General features: G+C 45.1%; 2 protein-coding genes and 1 long non-coding RNA gene across 5 annotated transcripts in view; 2 read left to right on the top strand and 1 right to left on the bottom strand.

Moving 5' to 3' along the window:
* The first annotated feature begins 2,689 nt into the window (after nucleotides 1-2,689).
* Nucleotides 2,690-6,133, top strand: LOC132334457 (interleukin-5-like). Its single transcript, XM_059860531.1, has 4 exons — nucleotides 2,690-2,832; nucleotides 2,998-3,030; nucleotides 5,153-5,287; nucleotides 5,609-6,133. The coding sequence occupies exons 1-4, from the start codon at nucleotides 2,707-2,709 to the stop codon at nucleotides 5,705-5,707; spliced, it is 393 nt and encodes a 130-aa protein (XP_059716514.1). The 5' UTR covers nucleotides 2,690-2,706; the 3' UTR covers nucleotides 5,708-6,133.
* Nucleotides 6,134-13,306: 7,173 nt separating this feature from the next.
* LOC132334106 (uncharacterized) overlaps nucleotides 13,307-25,038 on the bottom strand; it is a 35,907-nt gene continuing 24,175 nt past the window's right edge. The window contains exons 3-4 of the long non-coding RNA XR_009488340.1: nucleotides 14,594-14,710; nucleotides 13,307-13,590 (exon numbers count right to left, since the gene is read on the bottom strand). This is a non-coding gene — a long non-coding RNA (uncharacterized LOC132334106). The remainder of the gene's footprint in view (nucleotides 13,591-14,593; nucleotides 14,711-25,038) is intronic.
* Nucleotides 17,369-24,152, top strand: IRF1 (interferon regulatory factor 1). 3 transcript variants are annotated; one of them, XM_059859851.1, is made up of 10 exons: nucleotides 17,369-17,527; nucleotides 18,618-18,709; nucleotides 19,662-19,761; nucleotides 19,951-20,127; nucleotides 20,450-20,499; nucleotides 20,623-20,758; nucleotides 20,925-21,050; nucleotides 21,650-21,693; nucleotides 22,496-22,631; nucleotides 23,083-24,152. In XM_059859851.1, the coding sequence occupies exons 2-10, from the start codon at nucleotides 18,623-18,625 to the stop codon at nucleotides 23,181-23,183; spliced, it is 957 nt and encodes a 318-aa protein (XP_059715834.1). In that variant the 5' UTR covers nucleotides 17,369-17,527; nucleotides 18,618-18,622; the 3' UTR covers nucleotides 23,184-24,152. The 3 variants fall into 3 exon arrangements, with proteins under 3 accessions (XP_059715834.1, XP_059715836.1, XP_059715835.1); XM_059859852.1 differs by lacking the exon at nucleotides 17,369-17,527 and adding an exon at nucleotides 17,951-18,074; XM_059859853.1 differs by lacking the exon at nucleotides 20,925-21,050.

The following is a 25,038-nucleotide window of genomic DNA, read 5'->3' as shown; positions in this document are numbered from 1 at the left end:
TTCTTAAATAATATTCCGAAACCAGATCTAATGTGAACACTTATCACACCCTGACTCGCACCAAAATGCCTTTTTCATTAGTATTAAAAGTCATGAATTAACTGACTAGATTATTTATTCACTCCACTTCCATCCTCCTGATCGTTCAACACTGAAGTAGAGATGCTTGGACAAATTCAGCAGTGTGGATTTCCACTTGCTGTCTGTTACTCTAGTCTCCAAAGTTTCTTCTGAAATATTTTCTTTGCTTATTCTTATTCCTATTCCTACCAACTCTATTCATGTTTGTGGTGCCTTCACTCTGCTCATACTCCCAGATCTGACCAATTTGAGAACTGTAACTGCCAGAGATTACAGTATTGAGGTCAGGACCTGTTGCTTGCATTGCTCTATTTTTTCTTACATCGTTCTTCAACTTCTTAACCCTGCATTCATGTTAAAAACAAAAACCCCAAACCATCAGTACAATAATGAACCTCTCAGGAAATGGGACTATGATTTGTTTTGTTCGTTTGGAGCTGGGAAAAGCTGAATGTAAAAGTAGCTCATGCTAGTGTTGTATTTACAAAAATACTGTGAATTCTTCAGAACTGGGAGTTATCCCTTGCAGACTAAGTTTATCAAAGGGAAAAGAGCAGTCATACAGGCCATGAAAAGTTCTGGGACTGTGCTGGGATTCTGCGAAGTGTCTGCAAATACCAAATGCAAGTGAGGGAAGAAAAGAAAAAGCCTGAGACAAGATGTGTTGGCAGTTGGGCCGGCCAGGAATGGAATTGGAGACAGATGTGCTCTCTGTGCTTAGCAGCCCTGGGGTGGGGAGGTCTGAGGGGGGGACACAGCAGAGTACAGCAGCCCGAGGGGCAATCCTTTGCAGTGGGGACAGGAAACATCATGCTACAATGGATGGGCCAACTGTCAGCCAAGGAAAAGGTGAAAAACATGGGGTTTTCTGAGAAACCTTGAGCTGAAACTGAGCTGCCCTCAGAGATATCTAATGGTGGGGTGGAACATCAGCCTGGCTGGCAGTGCAGCCCAGGTACTAGCCAAAGGGGAGAGGAGGCTTTGCCTGCAAACCAGTATGAGTTTGAAGGAGCCCAAAGGAAGCAAGCTGTGAAACACAAAAAACACAAGGAGCCAAGAGTGGGTCTCACTCTTTTCAGTTTTATGGCTTACAAGTTCAGCCCAAGGGCAGCTTGTAGTGCCAGGCAGGTTCTTTGCCTCTGCATCTCCCAGAGATGCACTTATGTAGCATCCACAGAATCAGAGCTGTTTGAATTGGAAGGAACCCTAAAGACCATCTAGTTCCAAACTTCTTGCCATGGGTAGGGGCACCTTCCACTAGACCAGCTTGCTCAGACCCCCATTTCCAGGGATGATGTTTTTCCAGACAATCTGTGCCAGTGTTTTACCTCCTCACTGTGAAAAGTTCTTTCCTTATTACTTGCCACATTCCTACAAGGGCACAATCCTCAGAGCTGTGTGATGAGAAAGTTCTACAGGTAAGAGTGGAGTGTGGAAAAAACCCTCATCTTGTTAGAGAGGACAAACGGATACAGCAAAGCAGGCAGCAGCCAGCTGCAGGTTCGCTTCAGCTAAGCCACATAACCACTACTGACTTTTGACTTCCCCAATTCAAAGTATTTAGATATTGAGATGCTTACTCTGAAATGCTGTGGCATCAGACCCCACAAGTGGAGCCAGCAGATCTGCAGCCACCACGGCTGCTGCCTTCAATGCTGTAAATAACACCATACACCTTTTAAAAAGAAGTCAAAAAGGAGATTTCCCAGCTTTCCCTCCAGGAAAGAGAGAAACACTAGTCATTGGTTCATTTGGCCAAGTAACACACCACACTGCCTTCAATTAATGAAGACCTCAAACTGCAGGTGGGCTTCCTGCCCACCTTCCTTCCATATTGCTTCCTCACAAACCTGGTGGGTTTCCCCTTTCCCAGCTCCTGGCCAGAGAATGGGGCACTCAAGGCAGCACTGTCCTAATACAAAATCAGCTCTGGGGCACCAATTGTGCCCATGAGGTCTGGCCTGATGTGCTCAAGACACCCTGCATCCCTCCTTCCCACCCAAAAAGGGCCACTTTGCTGTGCCCATTCCCAGGGCCACCCTGGTGCTCCAGGGCAGTGGCTTCTCCTGCTGTAAATTAATTAATTAGCTCTTACAGAATAGCTGCATTTTGTCAAAATTTTGCCACCAATATTGGACAAGTGCTGTAATTTTTCCTTTGTAGGCAATGGGCCATATATTTTCCATGGGGTTGTGTTGGGGTTTTTTTCTTAGACCAGTGTTTCTCCTATTGTCTAGCACATAATTACACTCTGTGAACAAAGAAGTTTTGATTTCTAGAGAAGTGCTGTGGAGATGATATTTGTTTGGTCATCCTTTGCTTTACTAATTTTCATGTTGAAAAGCCACTCATTATATCTTTGCTATCTACTTTCCATGGAAAAGCTGAGTGGGTAAGGAGGCTATCCCAAGGTTAAACACCAAATTTACTGGAACCTTTCTCTTCCAGAAAGTTTCAATGAATGGGGGGGGGGGGGGGGGGGTTGTTGTTGGGTTTTTTTTGTTTTGCTTTGGGTTTTTTTACCAGTTTTAAATTCAACCTAAACAGTTACTTCCTTGTAGAGACCATAAAATGATAGAGGACTGGTCCACAACCACTTACAGGTTCTCTGATCACATCAGCAGTATGAAGACCCATCTCTACCTTCTCTTGCTGGCTGCAGGCATCTCTGCTGCTCCCCAGATGAGCAGCATGGCTGAATTACTGACACTACTACAGCAAATGTATGAGGTGATGACAAAGGACATTCAGGTAAATTCAATTTCCATTTTTCTAATCTAAAATTTAATATACTGAATTTTCTTGTTTTGGAATTTATAACTTTTTTTGAAAGTAAAACAATCTATGTTTATTATATTTTTATCAGTGTTAATGAAGAAGCTATTTAAAAGGCTGAATTAATGTATTATTTTTCAGAATCTGAGGATTGAAACTCCCAACAATATAGATGTAAGTAAAAGGTTTTTTAAAATAAAAGTAACTTCTTTGGTTAATTTCTTCTCTAGAAATTAAGATAGTTCTTAAATTGTGTCCTTAAATACTCTATTTGTATTTAAGAGCAAACAATTATTTTAAGTGTAGCTACTATAAGATATAAAATTAATTATGATATATAAAGTGTTATTAGATATAAAACACTATTAAAACCAATCAAATGATAAGTCAAAAAATGCTGTAATATAGAAGGAGCTATACTTGTTCTATGTTCTTGTAAATCTCCTGCAGAACACACACAAGGAATGATTTTCTGAATCAGTTTTTTGAATGAGATACAGCTAAAAAGGAAAGAACGCATTCAATCATAGTTCCTGCTTGTATGTTTAAAAAATCATTCTGTTTAGTCTGCTTCATTTAGTCCACTTCTAGAAATGGCTTTTTATACCCTTACCATCAGTTAGGGAATTAAATAGTAGTATTAGCTCATCTTCTCAGTGAGCTGTTCAGGGGGCATTAACATCATCATTAAGGATGATGTTAATGCCCCCTGAACAGCTCACTGTGACTGGCTGTCCACGAACAGGGTCTGTCTTAAAGACCAAACTCTCCTTTATTTCCCATCTTCTTTTGCATCTCCAATAAATTTCTCCTGTTCCCCCTCAGATTTTCTTTTTCAGATAACTTTAAATGACTCCCTCATCATGCAGACATTAATGAGACTTTTCTCTTTGCTGTGCATCTACTAGAATCCTGATTTCCACAGACCACAGTCCAGCACAGAACTCCTCTGCTAAGTGTGGCCAGATGGCTATTTGGGGAAATGTATCTGACTCATTGATTTATTGAAAGAGCAGAATAATTCCCATTTTTGCCCTAAACTGGTTAGAGGGGGGGTTGTGGTTTCCATCTCATTCCATCCCAAACCATCCCATTTCTTGCAAATCAGATGTGAAGTTCCCAGCTCTGTCACTGCTTTCTGGATCCTGTCTGGAGGAGCTCTCTTCCTAGGCTGGGGCTTTAGCTCTGAAGTTCTGACCCAGAATCAGCAGAGTCCAATGGTGGCAGCTCACTTGTCCCTGTTCCTGATGAGGTCCCTGGTGGTGCCAGCACAGCCCCCTGTGTCAGTGCCCAGCTCTCCCTTGAGGGGAAGAGCTGCTTCCCTCTCACCTGTTCTTTGGCTCCAGAGGTGACAGAGGCTTCCTTGGTGTCTCTGCATTTGCTGTTTGTCACTGGCAGAAGGATGTGGCTTCCCAGGCAAGGCTGTGGGAAAAAATTATCTTATTCATCGTGCAGCATCCAGGGATGACAAGCAGGAAATACCTGTTGGTCAAGAACATCATGGGTGCAATGCTGACCTTCAGCAGTTGCCTGCATTTCATCCAATCTTCAGTGATTATGTTTTTCTTCACTTTTCATTACTTTCTTCTCCCATAACATCTGAATCTGTTCCTGCTGCTAATGGTCATGTCCTCTCCTCTCTTCCCTAATCCAGGACTGTGAGTTTAGCTGATCTCTTTCAAAACAGCCCCACACTGGAAAGTGCAACCATCATCCATCACTCTTTGCTTGGCCTCCATCCCACATCCCTTCTCCCCCTTCTGGTGGCCTTGTCCAGACCACAAGGTCTTGGAGACCTAAGCCAGTGACTGCTTTGTGGCAGAGGACCAGCATGGGACGAGGGCCAGGAGATGAGATGGTGATCCCTGTCCCCATCTCTCCTCGCACACAGGTGTCAGATGTCATAGGGGTTAATGTTTGGAGTAGCCTCAAGTTCATTTGTTTTCTTTCTCTTGTGTTGAAGAGACAGGAGCAGATGTGAGAAATCCAACTAGTCTTCACACAGCTTCAGAAGAGGCAGGGCTGAGTTCTTAAACAATGACATCTTTCATCTGGACATTACAAGAAACACCAGCAGATACTGTCCTTTGCCAGGTTTCTGTCTGCAGAGTAAATAAATGTTTAGAGCAGAGAAGCCCACTCCCCTAAGCTGATTGCAAACTCAAGCCCAAAAGTCAATAAGAATGAATTTGCCACCCAGGCAGCTGGGCAAAACTCACAATGCTTTTTAATAAACTCATTGTAGCTTGCGGTTATGAATACTTGTATCTCAATTTTTCTATTTCTTCCATCTTAGGATGTGAATTGTATCAGCACAATCTTCGAAGGAACAGAACAGCTGAAAAATAATACAGCTATGAAAAAATTCAATGCTTTTTTCCAGAATTTTGAAAGACTGAAGCAATGGCTCATGCCAAACCTGGCAAAAGAGGTAGGAATTTATTTGCTGTTTGCCAGGGATCATGTAGCAGAGATGTAACAAAAAAAGATCTATAATTCACAAATGTGTCTTTACATCTACAAAAGAGAGTAATTTCTTACTGGCTTGTTTTTAGTACATGGAAGAATAAATCTTGGCATTATTTCATGTTCCTATCCTTCCCTTGTTCTAATATTCAGCTTGATCCATCTCCAAAATAAGAATTCATATGTGTGATAAAAAATTGTATCATTTAAAAATGATTGTGGGATTAAAAAGCTCTAAATAATGATTAAATATTAAGCAATTTCATTTTCTTGATTTATTTTTCAGGGGAAATGTGATACAGAAAGAAGGAACGCAACACTATTTATAAAAAAGCTGATGGCATTCATCCGAAAACTGTTAAAACCCACGAGACTGGAGAGTTAGAAGTTTCTAAAATTGCTGTAAATTTATAAGAGCAGTAAAATCTTTCCTTGTTTAAGAAGTGTTCCTCCTTTGCATTAAAGTTTGGCAGGGCACACCTTCAGTTTCAGTGGTACTGCACTGGTTCCTGTTTGGCATCTCAAAGTATGAGGTGGCAAAATGGCAATTTGTATTTTGAGACAAACATTTAAATGCTTGATAAACCAAATCATGCAGGGGGTTACAGAAGGACCTGACTAGGAATAAAATCTCTGTTTCTCATGAAGAGTTAATTTCTGAGTGCCAGGAAGACTGAGCAGGGGTGGGTGTGAGCAGGAGCAGCTGGCTCACAGCATACCCATCATCCCAGCAGCCCTGGCCCCAGTGTCCTTGCTGTGCCATCAGCCCCGAGTGACAGAGGGTGCAGGATGTGGATATTGTCCCCTCTGCCTTTCCTGGAAACCAGACTGGGCCAGTGCAGCAATATGGGACAGTCAGAATACCCTTCTAACTTTGAAGGTTTCAGGTCATGTTTCTACCAGAATGTTTCACTGCTCTCACACAACCTCCTTATTCCATAAGCGCTGAGAAACACATCCTGGGATTCTACTCTACCTGAAGCTTTGGTAGACCAGTGTAAATTTGACAACTAAAGATTTGTAAGCATCTGAACATATAGCACTTAGATAATTAATTGGTTTTTTGTAATGTTAATGGATAGGAGTGTTTAGATCACTACAGATTTATTTCTATTGTGTCAACTAAGTTATGTTATATTTTACAGACAAAAGGTTTTTGGAGAAAATATTTATTCTGTATTTTTACTACTTTTAATAAAGTGAATAATTGTTTGTCTCTGCCTTTCTCCTTCCCTTTCCCCCCAGATTTCTTCCAAGGTATTCCCACACATCAGGAAATCTAGTTATCAGTCAGGGGAGTCAGATCCTTGAGATGAGCAAGGAAATGTATTGCTGAAAGCTACTTCCAATGATGCATGAATTAAAAACCAGAGAGTCCATTATGGTACCCACCTCTGTAACAGAGCTGAGCTCACACATTCTCTCATGTGGTGTTTGCTTTTCTTTTTATGAATATCCCAGCATAAATTAATTTCTTAGAAAATAGATATATAGGAGAAAGAAATGAGAACAAAATTGAGAAGAGATTTTTGGTCAGATAGAGAGGTGGGTTCCACCAGTGCCTTTCTGATCACGGGAGAAGCTTCTTTGAAAATCTACTAATTCTGACATTGTGAAAAAAGAAGCTGAGCAGATGAGCAAGGCACTTGTCACCATGTTGCCAAAGGTTTGATTTAATGTGTTCCAAACTCCGGTGTCAGACATGTCCTGATACCACATGTTAGCATCCCTGCTCCTTTTTCAGAGGCATCCTTGGGAACACCGGGGTAAAGACAGGTGACAATCTTGTGATGACAGAACAACATGCAGAAATAAAACATTTTCCTGACACATGCTGATTTTCCCAGTGTTTTCTAGATTTATCCAACTTTTATGAACAAAAAATACAGATTTTTCACAGTATTGCTCCATAGGATGGGCAAAGCAGGAAAAATTACTGGCAAAGCAAGGGCTAATCAGCAGAATTATTATATATAATATAATATAATATAATATAATATAATATAATATAATATAATATAATATAATATAATATAATATAATATAATATATAATACAAAATATATAATATGTATAAAGTATTGTATACATATTACATTATATACATATTATATTATAATATACATAATATAATATAATATAATATAATATAATATGATATAATATATAAATTATATAATATTTATAAAGTGTAATACAATATATAATATATTATATTAATTATATTAATTATGTTATGTTATATATTATATTATATTATATTATATTATATTATATTATATTATATTAATTATTATATTTAAAGTTGTTCGTGCAGACGTTGAATTGTCTGCAGCTCAATGGAAGCAGAGCAGCCTCTCACAGGAACAGGAGGTGGCGGCTGACGGCAGGTGGCAACAGGAGACCAGAAATGCTCGCTGCATCTGCCGGGAGAGCTTCTGGGCAGGAAAACCTTAAACAGGGCTTTCCTTCCTCCTGGCGCTCAGAGCTCCTTCGTCCCATCCGAGTCCCCCATTTGGCAGTTACGCGGTTCCTGAGCTGAGCCCGGCCCATCCCCACAGCAATCCTTGTGCCCCAGTGCCAGCCAGAGGAGGGCAATCCCTGGGTGGAATGCCCAGTGGCGAGGTCTTTGGTGTTGAGATGACTCTGAGGTGTTAGAAAAGTTTCTTTTGCTTAGCTTCGAGACCAAAGAAGATGGGATTTTTCAGCTCTGGTTCTCAAGGTTGTTTATTTGCTCTTATCTAATACATTGTCTGTCTGACCTGCTGAGGTCTGTCTGGCAGGTCGGGTTGAGGCACACTGACTGTTTTTGGGGCAGTGTTATCTTTTTATACTAAAAACTACATGTACTTTATTTGCAATAATTTTCTAATAACTATCACTTATGTTAGACAGTCTGTCTCTACTCTAAGCTAATCACAGCAGAAGATGGAGGACAAGAAGGAGAAGGAGAAAGAACACACCTAGATTCTTCTGTCTTGCTTCTTGAACCCCCATTCTAAAAACTCTAAAATTCTACTTTCTTACTTTGCGACAAATTAACTATCATTCTACTTAAACTTTTGTGGCTTGTGCATCTTCATATAAAGTTGGTAGTTTTTTCTATGGGCTAAAATCAAAGGCACAGGTGTTTGTGACTTTGTGCTAAGGTCTTTGAGCCCCCTGCCAGGGTCTCGAGTCTTCTAGGGTAGCCAGAGGATTTTCTTGGGTTCCAACAGTGGGGCACGGGGGCTCATCCGTGAGAACCCTCTGCCTCGGGTTTCCCTGGAGCGGGAGGGAGGTGACAGCCCAAAGTCCTGCCTAAAGAACAAGGTGACATCAGAAGGGCGGTGCAGCCCCGGCTGCAGCCGCACACGAGTGAAGCGCAGGCAGGGGAGTGCGCACGGGAAGCTCCCTGGGCAGGTTTCCCTGGATTCACAGCGTGCACTTGAGAGGGGCCAAAAAGTGGAGAAAAAAGAATGAATTGGTTTGGCTCCAGCTACAGCGGCCATGGAAAACACCCAGGAATGGTGAGGAGAAAGGAGCACACAAAGCCTGAGCAGGGTGTGATGAAACTGCCCACGAGAAAAAAATGTACCATGCTGCTGGCAGAGCTCAGGGTCAGCAAAAAAAAAAAAGGAATTTCGGAACTCTAAAGATACTGGAAGCTCTGTCTGTGTCACTGTACCCTCAGATCACTGCAGACACCTGCCCTCTGACCCACCTGGGTCCTGTTTCAGGAGAGAACTGCTCCAGCTGCACTTTAATATTAACTATGCCCTTATATAGAAAGTTCAAAAGAATCATCTTTTCTGTCATGACCAGGGGAAAAAGAAATCATATAGCTAGTACAAATATGTGCTGAATTATGTATAATTATTTATTGTATTTAAGTGTATACTATAGTGTGTTGTACTATATAAGTATATAGTATATACAAATATATGTGTTATACTATATATAGTATAGTATAGTATAGTATAGCATAGCATAGTATATCTGTTATACCATACATAATATATATAGTATATGCTAATATTCCATGGAGTTCTAGTCTATATTTTTAAAATACATAATATATAATTAATAACGTCTATTATATAATTTAGATGTAATATTTTGTGCAATTTTTCTATTTTACATATAAATCATCTTGTCTAGCACGGCCAGGGAAAACAGCATCCCCTTAACGTGAAACAACACTCTAACTTCAAATAACCTCTCCTACTTCCCTTTCACACTTTAATTGACCCGGCGAGCAGCATTACTCATCCCAGACCAATTCTGGTTTCCTTCTCCGGGCTCGGCCAGAGGTCAGGGCATCGAGCGGGTGCCGGAGCGGCCCCCGGGGCTCAGGGCAGGAGCAGCCCGGTGCCCAGAGGGGCTTTCCCGGCACGGCCGGCAATTCCCGGCAAGGCACTGGAATTCCCGAACATCCCGAGCGTCCCGAGTGTGAAAAATGCCAATCGCTTGTTTTTAAAATTTTAAAAGTTTTATAGTAATAAAATGGTTATAAAAAATAGTAATATAATTAGAGTAATAAAAATTTGGACAATTAGGATTTAGGACAATACGAGACAATAAGAACAAAGAGTTACGGACGGTCTGAGTACCTTTTTCTGGGCAAAATAAGCCCGAAAAAGGACACACGTTAACAGAGGATTAACCCTTAAAAGCCCGTTGCATATTCATACACCTCATACAGGATGCATAAATTCCATTCAAACACAGGGTTCTGTCTGGTCAGTGTCAACTTCTTCTTCATCCTGACGGCATCTTCAGAGCTGAGGGAGGCGGGAAGAAGTTCGTTTATCTTCTGATAATGGAGCAATAAATTCTTTTTCTCTGAAAGATTTAGGTGTCCTGTGGCTACTATCTGGTGCGACTACCTCATTCTTAAAAAAATATATCCCACATACACCGTTTCTATTTTACCTATCAAAGTTACATTTTAACTACAAAACTACATTTAACATACTATTAAAATGTTAATACAGCACTACTTAAGAAGATTAATGCAGCATAACCTTCTAACATAACACATATAATATTCATTTCAGTATTTGCGAAAAGCCAACATAAAACACGCGTTTTCCACGCCGAGCTCCCGGGCCCGCAGCGCCCCCCCGCGGCCGCGCCCCGCAGCGCCGATTCCCGGAAGGCGCTCCCGCCGCTGCCGCGGGAAACCGAAACTGGGCAGGGCGGGACCGGGGAGGGAGCGGGATGGGAAGGCACGAGCAGGACGGGGATGAGCATGAGCCAGGGAGGGGAGCGGAGGGTCCGGGGAAATCGGAAACACATAACTATCTAACTAACTGACTGACTGACTGACCGGCCGACCGACCGACCGACCGACTAACTAACGAAATAATAAATAAATAAATAAATAAATAAATAAATAAATAAATAAATAAATACATACATACATACATAAATAAATAAATAAATAAATAAATAATCTGACTGATTAACTAACTAACTGCCTGACTGCCTGCCTGCCTGCCTAACTAAGTAACTAACTAACTAACTAACTAACTAACTAAATAAATAAATAAATAAATAAACTATCTGACTAACTAACTAACTGACTGCCTAACTAACTGACTGCCTGACTGCCTAACTAACTAACTGACTAACTAACTAAATAAATAACTAAATAACTAAATAAATAAACTATCTGACTAACCAACTAACTGACTAAATGACAGCCTAACTGCCTGCCTGCCTGCCTAACTAACTAACTAGCTAACTACCTAAATAAATAAATAAATAAATAAACAATCTGTCTGACTGACTGCCTGCCTAGATAGATAGATAGATAGATAGATAGATAGATAGATAGATAGATAGATAGATAGATAGATACATAGATACATAGATACATAGATACATAGATAGACAGACAAACTATCTGACTGACTAACTGGCTAACTAACTGACTGACTGACTAACTTACTAACTAACTAGAAACACACAATGGTGACATGAAAATTAAGGGGAAAAAAAGAAGGGGAAGGGGGGAAAGATTAAAGAAAAAGGAGGGCATAAAAGGTGGGGCAAAAAGGGGAGAAAAAAGTAGAGGGGATGAAAGAAACAGGCAGTGAGAAAGGCAAAAGAAGGAGGGACATAAAAAAGAGGGTCACAAATAATGGAGGGACATAAAGAGGGACAGGAAAAAAAGAGGTGGACACAAAAAAAGGGGGGACAAAATAAACAACAAAGGGAGGGGACAACAAAACCCCTCTGATCTGAGATTTCAGCCACAGCTGGTGAGTTAGTGGCTGGGAATCTCGACTGGGACTGCAGAGGATATTAAAAATTATAATTTAAAAAATCTGTGTTTATTTCAGAAAATATCACTCCCACCAAACAGGGAAAGGCGATGGGTTTGAACAAGGAGTCGTGTGGGACAGTTGGTCCCCCCCCAGGGTCCCCCTCACAGGGTGCTGCTCAAGGGGTCCCTCCATTCATTGGTTGGGAGAAGGTTGCAAGAGGTCCTTCCCTCCTTGCAGATCTGCCACTGTCCCTCAGCAGTGGCTCAGCTGAGCCCCAGTTCCCTCCTCCAGCATCCAGCTGGGTGGAGGTGTCACTTGGCTTTTCCTTTTTTCTTGGGGGGGGGACACAACCAGTGCTTACAGTACCCCCTTTGAGAGCATCAAAAAACAGAGCCAGAAGTGACAGCTGTGACTGCTCTGACCCCAGCAGGACAGGAGCACCACACCTGCCTCAGGAAGATGTTTTTCAAGCACCAAATCTGAGCCTTGCTTATGTAATTTGTGGTATTATATGTTAAGGCTGCTGTTCTCCTTCATGGTGTGTGTCTGAGCAGAGATATTTGCAGTTGGCATCAAGGTTTAAAGCCAATCAATCATTAAAATGCAAGTAATACACCTCACATGTTTTAGCTCATGATTTTCTCTCTCTGCTATGGTCCTTCAAGACCTTTGATGCCACCATGGTTGCCCTCAGCACTGGGACCAGCAGCCCAGCTCAGAGCAGGTCCCATCCTGCCGTTCACCCACGGTCTGTCCCAGCTGGGACAAGCCCCCTTCCCACTGCATCCTGCCTCCACTTCCTCTTGGCACCTCTTTGCACGAGGACAGGACAGACTATTTCAAACAAAGCAGCCATTATAGGTGTTCTTTCCAAGATGAAGCAGAGGTGAAACACTCACAGGTCACTGCACTGCAGCCTCCACTTCCAGCTGGCTTCTCCTGGAGGGCTGGTGTCCATCCCCAGGGTCTCCCTGCCTCCTGCCTGCTGGCCTGTTCCAGCTGCTAGAGGGCAGCAGGAGGGGCTGGGGGCAGGCAGGGGCTGGGCAGGACGTGGGGCTGGCCCCCAGCAGCCCCTGCCTACCCCTGAGAAGGGCTGGAGGCACAGCAGCACACTGCCACAGGCACTGGCCCGGCCTTCCTTTCCCAGAGCTGGGAAGTTTGGTACCTTTTCCAATCAGTCCAGGATGGAGCAAACTTTCCTGGCGAGGGCCAGATGAGAGGCACAGCCAGCCTTGCTGCCACGTGCTGCTTGTCCCTTTGGCTTGACTCCTACTCTGCAGGTGGCTACTTGGGCAGGAGGTCCATTCACACTCTCAGATGGACCTTCTAAGGACAAATTAAAGAACTTGAAGACACAACTCACATTTTTTTTTTCTACTGATCTCAGCCCCAGCTTCACTGGCAGGACTCCAGCAGTCTCAAGTGCATGGATTCCATTTGACCTGGGGGGTTAGTGGCCAGGAGGGCAGGACCCCAGGGCACCCCAGGTCACCAGTCACCCCTGTGACTGTCCCACAGCTGCTCTGCTGTGCCCTGGGTGAAGACCCATGTGAGAGGGTCCAGGTCTCTTTGGCCTTTTCAAGGAGCTCAGGCTGCTGCAGGTCTGCACCCTTGTCAGCAAAACTGTCAGAGCTGCCAAGTGCCTGCAGCTCACAGAACTTCCCTCAGCAAATTGTTTGTGACATGTCTGTGTCCTCCTTCAAGGAGCATGGAAAGTCCAAGACCACAAGTGAAGTTTTTGCAATTTCCTTTATTCCCACCAAAACAAGCACACAGTCTTGTTTGGTCTAATTAAAAAAAAAATTGCTGTGTTATCACTGGGAAAAACTGGAATAATTTTGAGTCTTGAGATAGGTCTTTCCAATTCCAGGAAACTGTAAACGGCCCATCCCAGGATATATTTATTGTAGCTTGCAGATCAGAGCACTTGCTGGGATTACATCATGCCAGCTGGGCAGAGTTTCAACATTTCTGACATTCATTCTCCCGCATGTGCTTCAACCAGAGTTCCTTTCTGTAAAATAGGCATTTATAAGAAATGGAAACAGCTTGCAGCAAGCCCTGCACCCTCAGGGCTTCTGACCCAGAAGCAGCTCGTTTTGGTTGGCTGCCCCTTGGCAGTTTTTAAGGCTGATAGTCCAGCCCTGCTCCTAAAAAAAAAAAAAAAAAAATCACTCTGCATTAACCCCTTGCTACCTGGAAAGCCCTTGGGAGGAAGAGGCATTTCCTGCCCACAGATGACCTCAGTCACCAAACTGTGACAGCAGTTGGGTGCTCCTTAGTGGGGAACCATGACAATGTTGAGGTTATAGGAACAGTTCTGCACCCATTTTTAAAGTCCCAAAAAGGAAGGTTTGTTTCTGAGTTGATGGGGGAAGGGGACAGAGGCAGGTGGGGGGGGGAGGGGGGAAACTGGAGAGGGCTTGGATTAAAGCAGGTTTCTCTTAAAGCAGGTAGAAAAGAGGAACAAACAAACCTTCACAGAGTGGGGTCTGCAAGGGTGTTGAGGGCTGGTGGGCATGGGAAGGTCCTGATGCAGAAATGGAAGGAAACAGCCAGGGCCACGAGGAAAGAGATAAGAGGCTCCCTCTCACCGTGCTCCAACTTTTCCCCTCCACAAACCCCTGCCTCATCCTGTGGTTGTTCACTCCCCCCCCCCCCCCCCCCCCAAATACTGCCTGGGCATGCAGACCCAGGGCTCTGCTGCCTCCCTGGGCTCACTCCCAAGAGCTTTCTGTGGCAGCCCCAACCCCAGCTCTCCCTGTCTCTATCTCCCCATTGTCAGAGCACACATTCCCCACTGTGGACCTTCTCCCCTGGCTGGGTTCACAGGGGAAGGGAAAATCTTCAAAGCAAAGACTGTCAGGAGCACTCGGTACGATGCTTGAGCTCTTGCCCCCAAGACACCTTAGAGATTTAGAACCCGAGGCTCACCTGGAAGTGAATGCAGCTCTTCAGACTGCACCCACCTCGGCAAGCATGCCTGCCCTGAAGTGTGCTGGTTTTCTGCCCTTTACCTTCCAGCTCCTCAAAGTGTTTCTGGATGTTCAGAGCCTCAGGTTCACCCCATGGCACACAGGGTTCTTCATTAACCACGATTTCTTCCATTAGCGCAGGATCAGAGCCACCCTGAGCTGCTTAAACAAGAAGAGCAATGATGACAGAGAAAAAAGAGCCATGTTTGAGCCTCTGTATCTGATCCATAACCTCCCTCCTTGGAGGCCATGCCAGGAGCTCCATGGCTGATGTCATCCAGGTCACTTTTTTGTATCACTTAAATTCCAGTTTTCCTAGGAGTTCTTTATCTCAGGGCACTGGCTGAGAGGGAGAGGTATGTGTTATAGGGTAAAAAACACAATTTGCTAGAGGATCAGTTTGGGATTGAATTTGGTTTTAAATAAAGATACTATTAGATAGTACTTCTACATTTAACAATCCTAGACTTGGGATGCCCCTGGATCAAGTAAATGTGATAAAATATGTCAGTGGTCTGCTTCTCTGTGTCTCAGCTTACTGATAAAACAAGGGAACTGGTAATTCATGGAGGGAATATGAAAAAAGGTGTCCAAGATAAGACACCTGTGAAATAAGGCTGGAGCAGGGCTATGATTCTGCAGAGAAAAAAGATGTTGACATTATGGAAATTCTTGGGTGATTAACTGGGTGGAGCAGAAGGGCTTTATGGCCAACCATTTAATGACTCTCTGTGATTATTCCTTCATTATACTTTTATACATGACAAATTTAAGTGTATATTCTTGTTACTTCAGGTAAGCTGCTGAAAGGGTGGTTAATGTAGTGGGACAAACGAGAGGAAGGAGTCAGTTTTATAAGGAGAAGGCTTTGTAAGAGTGCTGCGAGGGAGCCTGACACTCAATAACATGGTGGAGACACAAGTTATTTCCTTGTTTCAGCAGAAAGATAGCAAAAAAGCAAAAAAGCATAAGGCATCCCAGGCTGGGCAGGCCCTGCTCCATGGAAATGTGCCATGCAGATGAGGGACAGGACATAGACAGAAAGGTCAATTAGGTTTCATTATGTAGGATCTGCCTGGGTTTAAACCCAGGAAAGAAGAGGAGATTGAGGGGTCGGGCTGTTAACTTTCCTTCATACATTTCTATTCTAGGTCAATTTAGTTGGTGTCTGATGTCAATTCCTGACAAGATACAGACTAAAAAGCCAGTAAGGGTCTGAAGAATACTGAAGTAATAGATCAAAAAGAGTTACTGTTCAAAATTCAGTTATTTAAGGTGTTTGATACATTTGGTGTGCGCAGACCTTGGCCCATGAAACCATGAAGCTCAGAATTAATTTTTTCTAAAGCTGAGTGAGCAATGAAAGCAAACCATGGGAGGCTGTAACTCAAAAGCATAATCTTTTTTTTTGTCAATATTTATGTTGTATAAGAGGTGGTGTGACTATTTTTGAAGATGACATTTACACTGAAACATCAAATATCTGCTGTCTTTTTCAGGCTATGTTTACGTTGGCTTCTATTTGGCTAGTAATATCTAGTATCTCTCCTTCTTTGATTATTTTTTAATTTACCTAATATGTTGTATCTTTATCTACAGTGAAATCTTGGTGGTAAATGGTGCCTCTCTTAGCACAAAGACCCAACTGAAGGATCCTATCACAAGTTAAATGTGTCAAGCAGACAAAAAACTGCAAAAAAAAAAAAAAAAAAACCAAACAACTAGTTAAGAGAAAGCATGGGACTACTAGAGGGTGTTTCTCTGCAGTTAAAACCAGGTTGGGGCTTTTCTTCTATCTTTATATTAAAAGAAGAAAACTTGCCAGAGCAGGCAGTCAGTGTGATGGTGTCACATTCCTGTCTCAGCTGCCCATGCATCTTTGTACCTCTCTCTCAATATAAATTCCTGTTGCATATGACTACAAACCTTCCTTCAAATTATGGAAGTAATTAAAAATGCTCTAATATTCTGCTGAATGGAATGCACCTTGAAGCCATTGGGTGAAAATCTAATCTCCCTGACTTACAGTTACAGTGGACTGAAGAGAAATCCTGATGGTTTCAGTAGCCTTCTGTCATGCTGCCATTTCCCTTCCTCAGGCTTCTTCCAAGAGGGATAAGAGGGGACAATACCACTGGTCACCATTTATCGTAAAATCACAGAATCCCAGGGTGGTTTGGAGTGGAAGGGACCTTAAAGGTGCCAACACCTTGCAATAAGGACACCTTCCACCAGCTTAGGTTGCTTCAAGCCCCATCCAAGCTATCCTTAAACATTTCCAGGGACAGAACATCCTCTCTGGGCAACCTGTTGCAGGGTGTCACCACCCTCACACGGAAGAATTTCTTTTTAATATCTAATCGGAACCTATCCTTCTGTTAAGCAAGAAGCCATTCCTCTTGTCCTGCCACGGGTGTGCTGAAGCCAGGCGGGTACCTGGCACACGCTGGTCCCTGGTTTAGGTGCACCACGATGTGCACAGGAATTGCTCTGGCCACTCCACCGCCTCTTCCTAAAAAGAGCGCTGGATCCCTCTGTGGGAGGGAAACAGGATATCCCTGCGGGGCAGGGACTGGATGTCTCTGTGGACAGGGATTAGATCCCTCCATGGGATAGAAAGTGGATCCTTCGGTGGGACAGGGGTTCGGGCTGTCCTGGATCCGGCGGGGGAAGCGCGGGCGGGCGGCGGGGCGGGGCGGGTCCGGGGCTCGCAGCGGGGAGCCGCGCCCCCGAGCCGCTGGTGCTACAACAGCGTGATTTCCCCGAAGTGATGCTGCGGCGGCCGCCAATGACGGGCGCGTCCACCCCTCGCCGCGGCGCGGATTGGCCGGGCGGCGGCCGGGCCCGGGCGCGGGGAATCCCGGAGCCGCCGCGTTATACCCGCGGGCGCGGCCCGCAGCTGCCAGAGCCGGGCGGCGGGCGGACGGTGCGTGTCGGCCGGGAGAGCCACAGCTCGGCACTGCAGAGCACAGCGAGGTGGGTCCTGCTGCAGCCTATCCCATCCTATTCTATCCTTCCTATCCCATCCTGTCCCATCCCTTCCCATTCTACCCTATCTTATCCCACCGTTAGCCCCCCGCTTTGCGCAGCACGGAGGCTCCGGGAGAAGGCGCCCCGCAGGGTCCCGGGAGCGGTGCCAGGGGCACGGCGCCGCTGAACTCCGCTGGGCGAGAGGCGGCAGCGCCGGCCTCAGTGAGCGGAGCAGTTCTGGAGGCGGAGCGGGGGCACTGCCCCGCAGCCGTCGGGGAGGGCACCGCGCATCCTCCTGCGGGCAGCACAAGCCCCGGGGGACAGGCTGGGGCGGGCTGTCCGTGCGCAGCCGCGGGGCCGGGCACGGCTCCTCTCGGCCGGCGAGCCCCGGCGGTGCGGGCGGCCCGAGCCCCGCTGCTCCGGCAGCCCGGGGCGGGCACTCTCCGGGACCTCCGCCGAGCGGTTGCTGGTGAAAGTTAGAAACGCGTTCTTGGGGCAATCTTGGGCCGCGTGTTTTGGAAAAACACGGCAAACAGGAAATTATTTGTGCAAAGTAAGCGCCAGGAGGGCCGGTGCTCGCGGCGGCAGCGCCGCTGCTCGGGACGGGTCGCGGTGGGACCGGGGATCCGCACCTGCAGCAGGACCACTGCCCCTACCTTGCGGAACTTAATTAGTAATAAACTTTTTAGAAGAGGATTTTGCAGTCGGTGCCTCTCCGTGGCTGTAGGCCGGGGGGACACCCTCACCCGGTGGCGGTGCTGACGGGACCCAGAACGGGCTCGGAACCGGGCTCGGAACCCGGCTGCCCGCGGGCTGAGCGGTCCCGGCAGAGCTCCCCACGCAGCACGGGCCAAACACCCACTGCTGCCATCGGCCTCTGCCGAATTCCAAACCTGAGCCCCGCTTTGGAGCTGAGCCAGGCGGAGCAGGAAGCACTTCCCTCCAGGCGAGGGTGAGAGGCTCTGAACGAGTTTAGACTCTGGAAGAGCCGTTCTCGGTAGCACAGGGGTGATGCTGAGCACAGGCGGTATGGGAGGGGTGACACTGCAGAGTGGTTAAAACAGTTTGTCTGACCTGTTTGTCACTCCTTTCACAGCCAACATGCCGGTGTCAAGAATGCGCATGAGGCCGTGGTTGGAAATGCAGATTGATTCCAATCAAATACCTGGACTGATATGGATTAACAAGGTGAGGCTGCTTTGTACTATTTTCATCATTATTAGTACTACTTGTCTAGCATTAATATTCCTTGTTCTTAAATGAAACTAAACACAAGTCAAGATCATAAAGGAAAAGACATGGGGAAAACCTGCCAGCATTATGTTTAAAAAACAACAGTTTTTGTTTGCAGAAAAGATAGCTCTCCTTGGTACACAGTGGAGTAGTTCCATTTTTCCCCTCAGAAAATTCCCAGGAGGGGAATGATAAATTGCAATGAAAACATTCTGAGTATGTTGGAGAACGAAGAAACCTTCAAAGTCTCTTTTAACTCCTGCTGCTCATTGAGCCAAGTCACCTCCTCTTCCAGATAAGCAGCTGCTGTTACATTCCAGTTGCTCCATTTTTAAGATTCTGCCTGAAAGAAATGTTGCATTTTTTGGTCTGTAAGGCACATCCCTGTTACCAGGGAGTAGCACAGGCTGAGATCACTGAGCTTATTGAACCAAGTCTCTGAAGTTTCCATGTCCACCCCAAGAGGATAATTAAGCTACATTTTTTGTAGGATTGCTACAGGATCTTATGGGCAACTTAAAAAAGGGGATTCTCTGACAAAGTGTATCTAGAAAAAATGCGTTAATATATGACATAATAATAAGTTAGATGTGATGTATTGAAATTATTCTGGGATAAAGTTGATAATATTGCTCACGTCTACTGTATTGTAGTACCTTTGGGTTTTTTCCCAATTTCAGAAATCATAAAAAGCCTTAAGTGCCATGAACAAAATAGATGGAACAATGGTTATTTAATTAAAATATAGATTAAACAGCCATTGTAGTTATACGCCAATAGTTATAACCCCCCCTGCTCTAAAATACAGAGCAGGGGGTGTTAGAACATTTCTGAACTGCAGCTGAGAACTCTGATTAAATCCATCACTCCAAACTGGCATGTGACATTTCTTTTGGTTAAATTTCAGGATAAGAGGATCTTCCAAATCCCATGGAAACATGCAGCTAAGCATGGCTGGGACATGGAGAGGGATGCCTGCCTTTTCCGGAGCTGGGCCATTCACACAGGTGGGTGCTGTCTTTGCATTCCCATCACTCACAGGACTGGCTTAAACAAGGCTTTTTTTTTGCCTTGACTTACACTGGTAGTTAGATTAACTACTAGTATATGTGCCAGAAAATAGGATGTTGGTGTCTTTTGGTGGGAAAAACCAGCACTGGGAAGTCTAAAATGCACAACCCATGTCTTATTTATAGGAAGGTATAAAGAAGGTGAGAAAGATCCTGATCCAAAAACCTGGAAGGCAAATTTCCGCTGTGCCATGAATTCACTGCCTGACATCGAAGAAGTGAAAGATAAAAGCATCAACAAGGGCTCCAGTGCTGTCAGGGTTTACAGGATGCTGCCACCCTTGACAAAGCATCAGAAGAAAGGTAAACCCTTGGCAATCCAGCTGGAGTTACACTGCTTAAACAGCACTTAAAGTTCCTGCTCTATGCAAGCAGGGGGTGACAGACCTGTTGGTAGCACTGGTGCTGCTGGGCTTGCTCACTGGGTATTGCTGGGAACAGCTTGTACAAACAGTTCATTTTATCCCAAATTCCTCAAAGATGCCTAAAGGCAACATCAGGGGGTCAGGGGACTGGCTGGTGGTGGCAGTAGTTGAGCTTGCTGAGCAGGTTTCAAGGCTGCAAGAGCTCACACTTGCCTAAAATGTGCAGCCCTTTCTCACATTTGTCTTATTTTATTTCACAGAAAGGAAGTCAAAGTCTTCAAGAGAGGCAAGAAACAAGAGCAAGAGAAAGGTATGTATGTGTCTGTAGAGGCAGCTTAAGCTAGAGGTTTTGGTGGTTTTCTTTCTCAACTTTTTTCATATGGGAACTTGCATGTTCTTAGACAAGTCTTTCATGCTTTACCCTTGTTTTCAGTGTTGTGAAGAGACAAGGCTGAAAGAGTCAGCAGAAAGCTTAACCAACACTCCTCTGCCAGATGACCACAGTGGCTACACCATTCACGACTATGCAGGGCAGGAAGTGGAGGTGGAGAGCACAGCCATCACCTTAGGTGAGACGCTGGGTTTAGGTCTGAGCAGAGTGGAAAATGCCATTTGTGCTAAAGCCACGGTCAAAGATGAGTCTTGGGGCTGGGGCAGCTGCAGTGTCAGGCTGGCAGGGAGGAAGCAGGGCTGTCTGTCTGTCCTGTGAGTGCCAACTGCTGGTGCATCCCACAGACCTGTCCTCCTGCGAGGTGAGCGGCTCCCTGAGCGACTGGAGGCCACCAATGGAGGTCACCATGGCTGACAGCACCAATGACCTCTACCAGCTCCAGGTGTCTCCCCTGGCTTCCTCCTCAGAGGGTGGGTATTTCCTTTTTCCTAGCCCAGTCTTTCACTGCTCTGCTGGAGGCAAGGCAGCAGGATGAAGGAGTGCCTGGGCCAACAGGAGAAACAAGAGCTATCTTGTAGAAAAAACAATCCCCACCTGATAGATTTGGGAATTTGGGAGTTACCAAGCCAACCAGGGTGCAGAAGGGAAGAGCTGGCACATGCCACCTACCCGTGGGTGAAAGGCTCTGAGATGCCTCCTGCTCCAACAGAGATGGTGGAGGTAGCCATGCTTGCCACTGAAATAAATGATTAATGTGGATAGATCGGAGTGGTTCTTCACTCGGACTGCAAATCATCTTCCTCCTATCATCTTCCACAGCAAGTGGGCTCTGCTCTGTTGAGCCCTGGGGAGGCATCAGAGCTGGCTGGAGCTCTGCACCTCCATATGCAATTGTTGAAGAGCATCAGAGATGAAGGGCTGTGAGGAGTCCGGGGTGGGCATGAATAAAAAGTGGTCATGTGTGACAAGAGAATATGAAGCAGGTTTTGTGGTGAAGAAGCAGAAGTATGAGGGCTAAAACTTGACATCTATGTTTTCTTCCCTTTTTTTTTATGTGCTTACAAAACAGTCACAGACGAAGATGAAGAGGAAATAAACCCGGATATTTTTAAGGTAAAAGCAGCTTTTCTGGTCAGAATAAAATTGTCCAAAGTTGGTGTTTGTACCAAGAGAGAAAGGGAAGCAGGTATCTGATCCAGTCTCGTGTGAGCTGAACATACACTTTCTTAATGAGGAAGCCTGAAAAATTAAAAAGAAAGCTACTTTGCAAACATGAACTGGAGAGGACACACCAATGGAAATATTCACCCTTCATGTGGAAGTCAGAGGAAGTTACTGAGTACTGCTAGGACTAGAGGTTCATAGAATCACAGAACCATTAATGTCCAACCATCAGCCCAGCACCACCACCATGTTCATTAAACCATGTCCTCAAGTGCCACATCATTTTTCTGAGCACTTCCAGGGATGATGAGTCCACCACTTCCCCGGACAGCCTGTTCCAATGCTTGACAATCCTTTCCATTAAATTTTTTTCCCCTAATACCCAATATAAACTTCCCTTGGCACAACTTGAGGCCATTTCCTCAATCTCAGGGTGTTGTATTAGGGTCTGCAAAGATCCTCTAGACTTCAGTTTTGCCCTTCCCTCCACCTCTGACATGTTTAGCTCCTAATCTGCATTTCCAGACATGTCACACTCATCCCACTGATAAGATAGGAAGAGATAAAAAGGTGCTCCAGCCCTTGCTGTTTTGCATGAACTTTTTTTTTTTTAAACTGACAAAACAAGTTTTCTATAACCCAGCATGAGAAAATAGATCCTGTTGCTTACCTGTCTTCTAATTAAGAGCAAGTAACCATTGCACCCTCAGCAGGAAGGAGCAGTTTTTACCATCTCCTTGTTCTCTTGCAGCTGCTTGGACCAACCCAAGACTGGCACAGCACCAGCATTGGGGGGAAAGGCTTTCTGACCAACGAGTCAGGCACCCAGAGCCTGTGCAGCACCTACGGCTACAAGGAGCAGGATGGGGACATTGACACCACATCAGGTACAGCTCCTGGGCTGGCCCTGACAGTCGGGGCCACAGGGGGATGCAGAAAAGGCACTGACTGGGAGGCAGCAAAGGAAACGGTGGAATTCACCATCCTTGTGCTCTGAGATTCCCAAGCAGCCTGTTGGAAGGCTGTAAGGAATTTGGTGATAAAAAGGAAAAGTCAAAACCACCTCCAGTAAGCAAAGCCTACAGATTTCAGGGTTATACATGTGTAAGTTAGGTCAGCTTTCAGGAACTCCTTGGAATGTAACTGTAGAATTTCCCCAACAATAGCTTAAATGAAACAGTTTAATAGAAAGTGTTTGATGTGTTTTAGGAAAATAATAAAGTATTTACTCCAATCTGAGAAATCTTTCCATTTTTTATATTTGTTTTTAATATAACTATACACTATTTTGCTCTTGCTGCATTAATTCAGTGCCTATTCTTGGTTCCTTTTGTTTAGGAGAGATGGATTTCAGGCTCTATGACCAGAAAAACAGCCTAGACTTCTCCTGGCTGGAAACAGTGAGGCCAACCATGCAAGTCATTCCCTGTGGATTGTAAACCCTTGGCTTCCTCCAACCATAAACTGCTCTTGGATCCAAACTTCAGCAAGCATGGGAGAGTGGAACACATTTTTTGTTACTGACTGAAGGAAGAAAGTGACTTTTCTATTCAGTTTCAACTGTAGGCCTGGAAAGGTTAGCATGAAAACCACCATGATAAACCATCTCACTGGCAGGACTCTGGTGCTCAAGGTGCTCAGCTGCAGCTCCCACCTCACTGCTCTGGAGGTGAAGCTTCTGCGGTAAGGTGTCACTGTGCCATGGAGTCTGACCTGGTGGGGTACCACGGGCCTGGGGAGCAGGTTACCATCCTCCGCATGTGTGCTGTGATGAGCACTTTACCCACAGAGTGCTTAGAGGAGACATTGCAGATAAGTCTCTGACTGTTAGTTTTGATTGCTGCTTACCTGTGCAACACTGGTGACATTGAGCTTAACTGTCATTACACTTCTGGAGAAAAATTACGCTAATGGGCCATCTCTTCTTTGATTTACTCCATCATATAGTTCACCTTTCAGACCCTTCAACTCTGTAAATAGACCACTAAAATGTGAAGATTCAGCTCAGGCTTTGCTTCCACCTAGTCCATGCCCCAGGTGCACTCCTAGGATGCTCTCTGCCGTAGGCATGCCCTAGCCCTTTCCTCAGAAGGGTTCACGAGCTGCTGCAAGAAACAATTTTTGCACTGATAGGGGCAGAGCTCTTCATTTTTACCATGACTTTTGTAGATTCCTTCTGGCACTCTGTGGGGATTCCTCCAGTACTGCACACAAGCTGTAACATCCCACAGATCCTCTGGATCAGCATATGCAGGCAAGTGCTGGATGGAAGAGGTTCTAATGTGTGTGTGTGTGTAATAGATAGGAATCAAATCACTAAGCTGGAAAAGATTATTTTTCTTGTACATTTTATTTTTGTATATAAAGTGTTGTATAAAATGTTGTTTAATAAAATGTTTTATATATGACATGTTTACTTTTTCTCATGGAAGAGCTCTGAGGATGCATTCCAGCTTCCTTGAAAACACCCAAACAGATGTGCTGTTGAGACAGTTGGAGGGGTTTTTTCATGACTCATGAAAACACAAAGAATTTAGTTTGCTCTGCCCCCCAGCCTCTTCCAAGTGCAGCTGGTGGGTGGAATCCCACATGGCAGGGAAGGGGAGCCCTGGTGCAGGTAGTTAGTTTGTACTTGTCATCATCTGCAGGTCAGACCTGACTCAGAGCAAGGCTATGCTGAAAAATCCTGTACAGAAGTCCCTGCTGTGGGTGTTCCTCTCAGCAGTACCACTGGCTTGTGGTATTAGAGCAGCAGTGAAGCCCTAACTAAAGACCTTAGGTTTGCTTAAAAAGAGAGCACAGGCACAATTCAAGGGGAAAGCAAGCTGGTTTTCCCCTGAATATTTGATTCATTTGCTGTATTTCATGCTGTAAGGGTCCAACACCATTGCATCATGTGCTTGGATACAAGTGAGGCTGAGGCAGTGTGTGAGAGCCACGGCCACTGACTCTGCCTGGAAAACCCCTCTGCTGTGCTGGCTTCTGGGGAATAACTTCATTTTCTGGGCCAGAGCCAAGGAGAACGTTGGGCTGCAGGAGAGGAAGACCCAGCCCAAGGGGCTGGAACAAAGAGGACATTTCCTACTGCCTTTGGCACAGGCTTTGCTGCACTGACCTGCAGGGCAGGGACAGATGAGAGCTCACTGAGGGAAGTGGGAAAATTGAGTGCCAGGTCATGGGGCTCAAATCCAGCACAGTAAAGAAGAGGGGCAGCCTGGGGAGGTCCCTTTGCCATGTTAATCATTACCCAGCCCTCCCTGGCAACCCAGGAAGCACTTTGGGCAGAGACTGATG

Source organism: Haemorhous mexicanus, chromosome 15 (assembly GCF_027477595.1).
Source record: "Haemorhous mexicanus isolate bHaeMex1 chromosome 15, bHaeMex1.pri, whole genome shotgun sequence".
Taxonomy (NCBI): domain Eukaryota; kingdom Metazoa; phylum Chordata; class Aves; order Passeriformes; family Fringillidae; genus Haemorhous; species Haemorhous mexicanus.
Note: the sequence above shows the minus strand (reverse complement) of the source record. Positions and strands in the feature narration are given on the sequence as shown.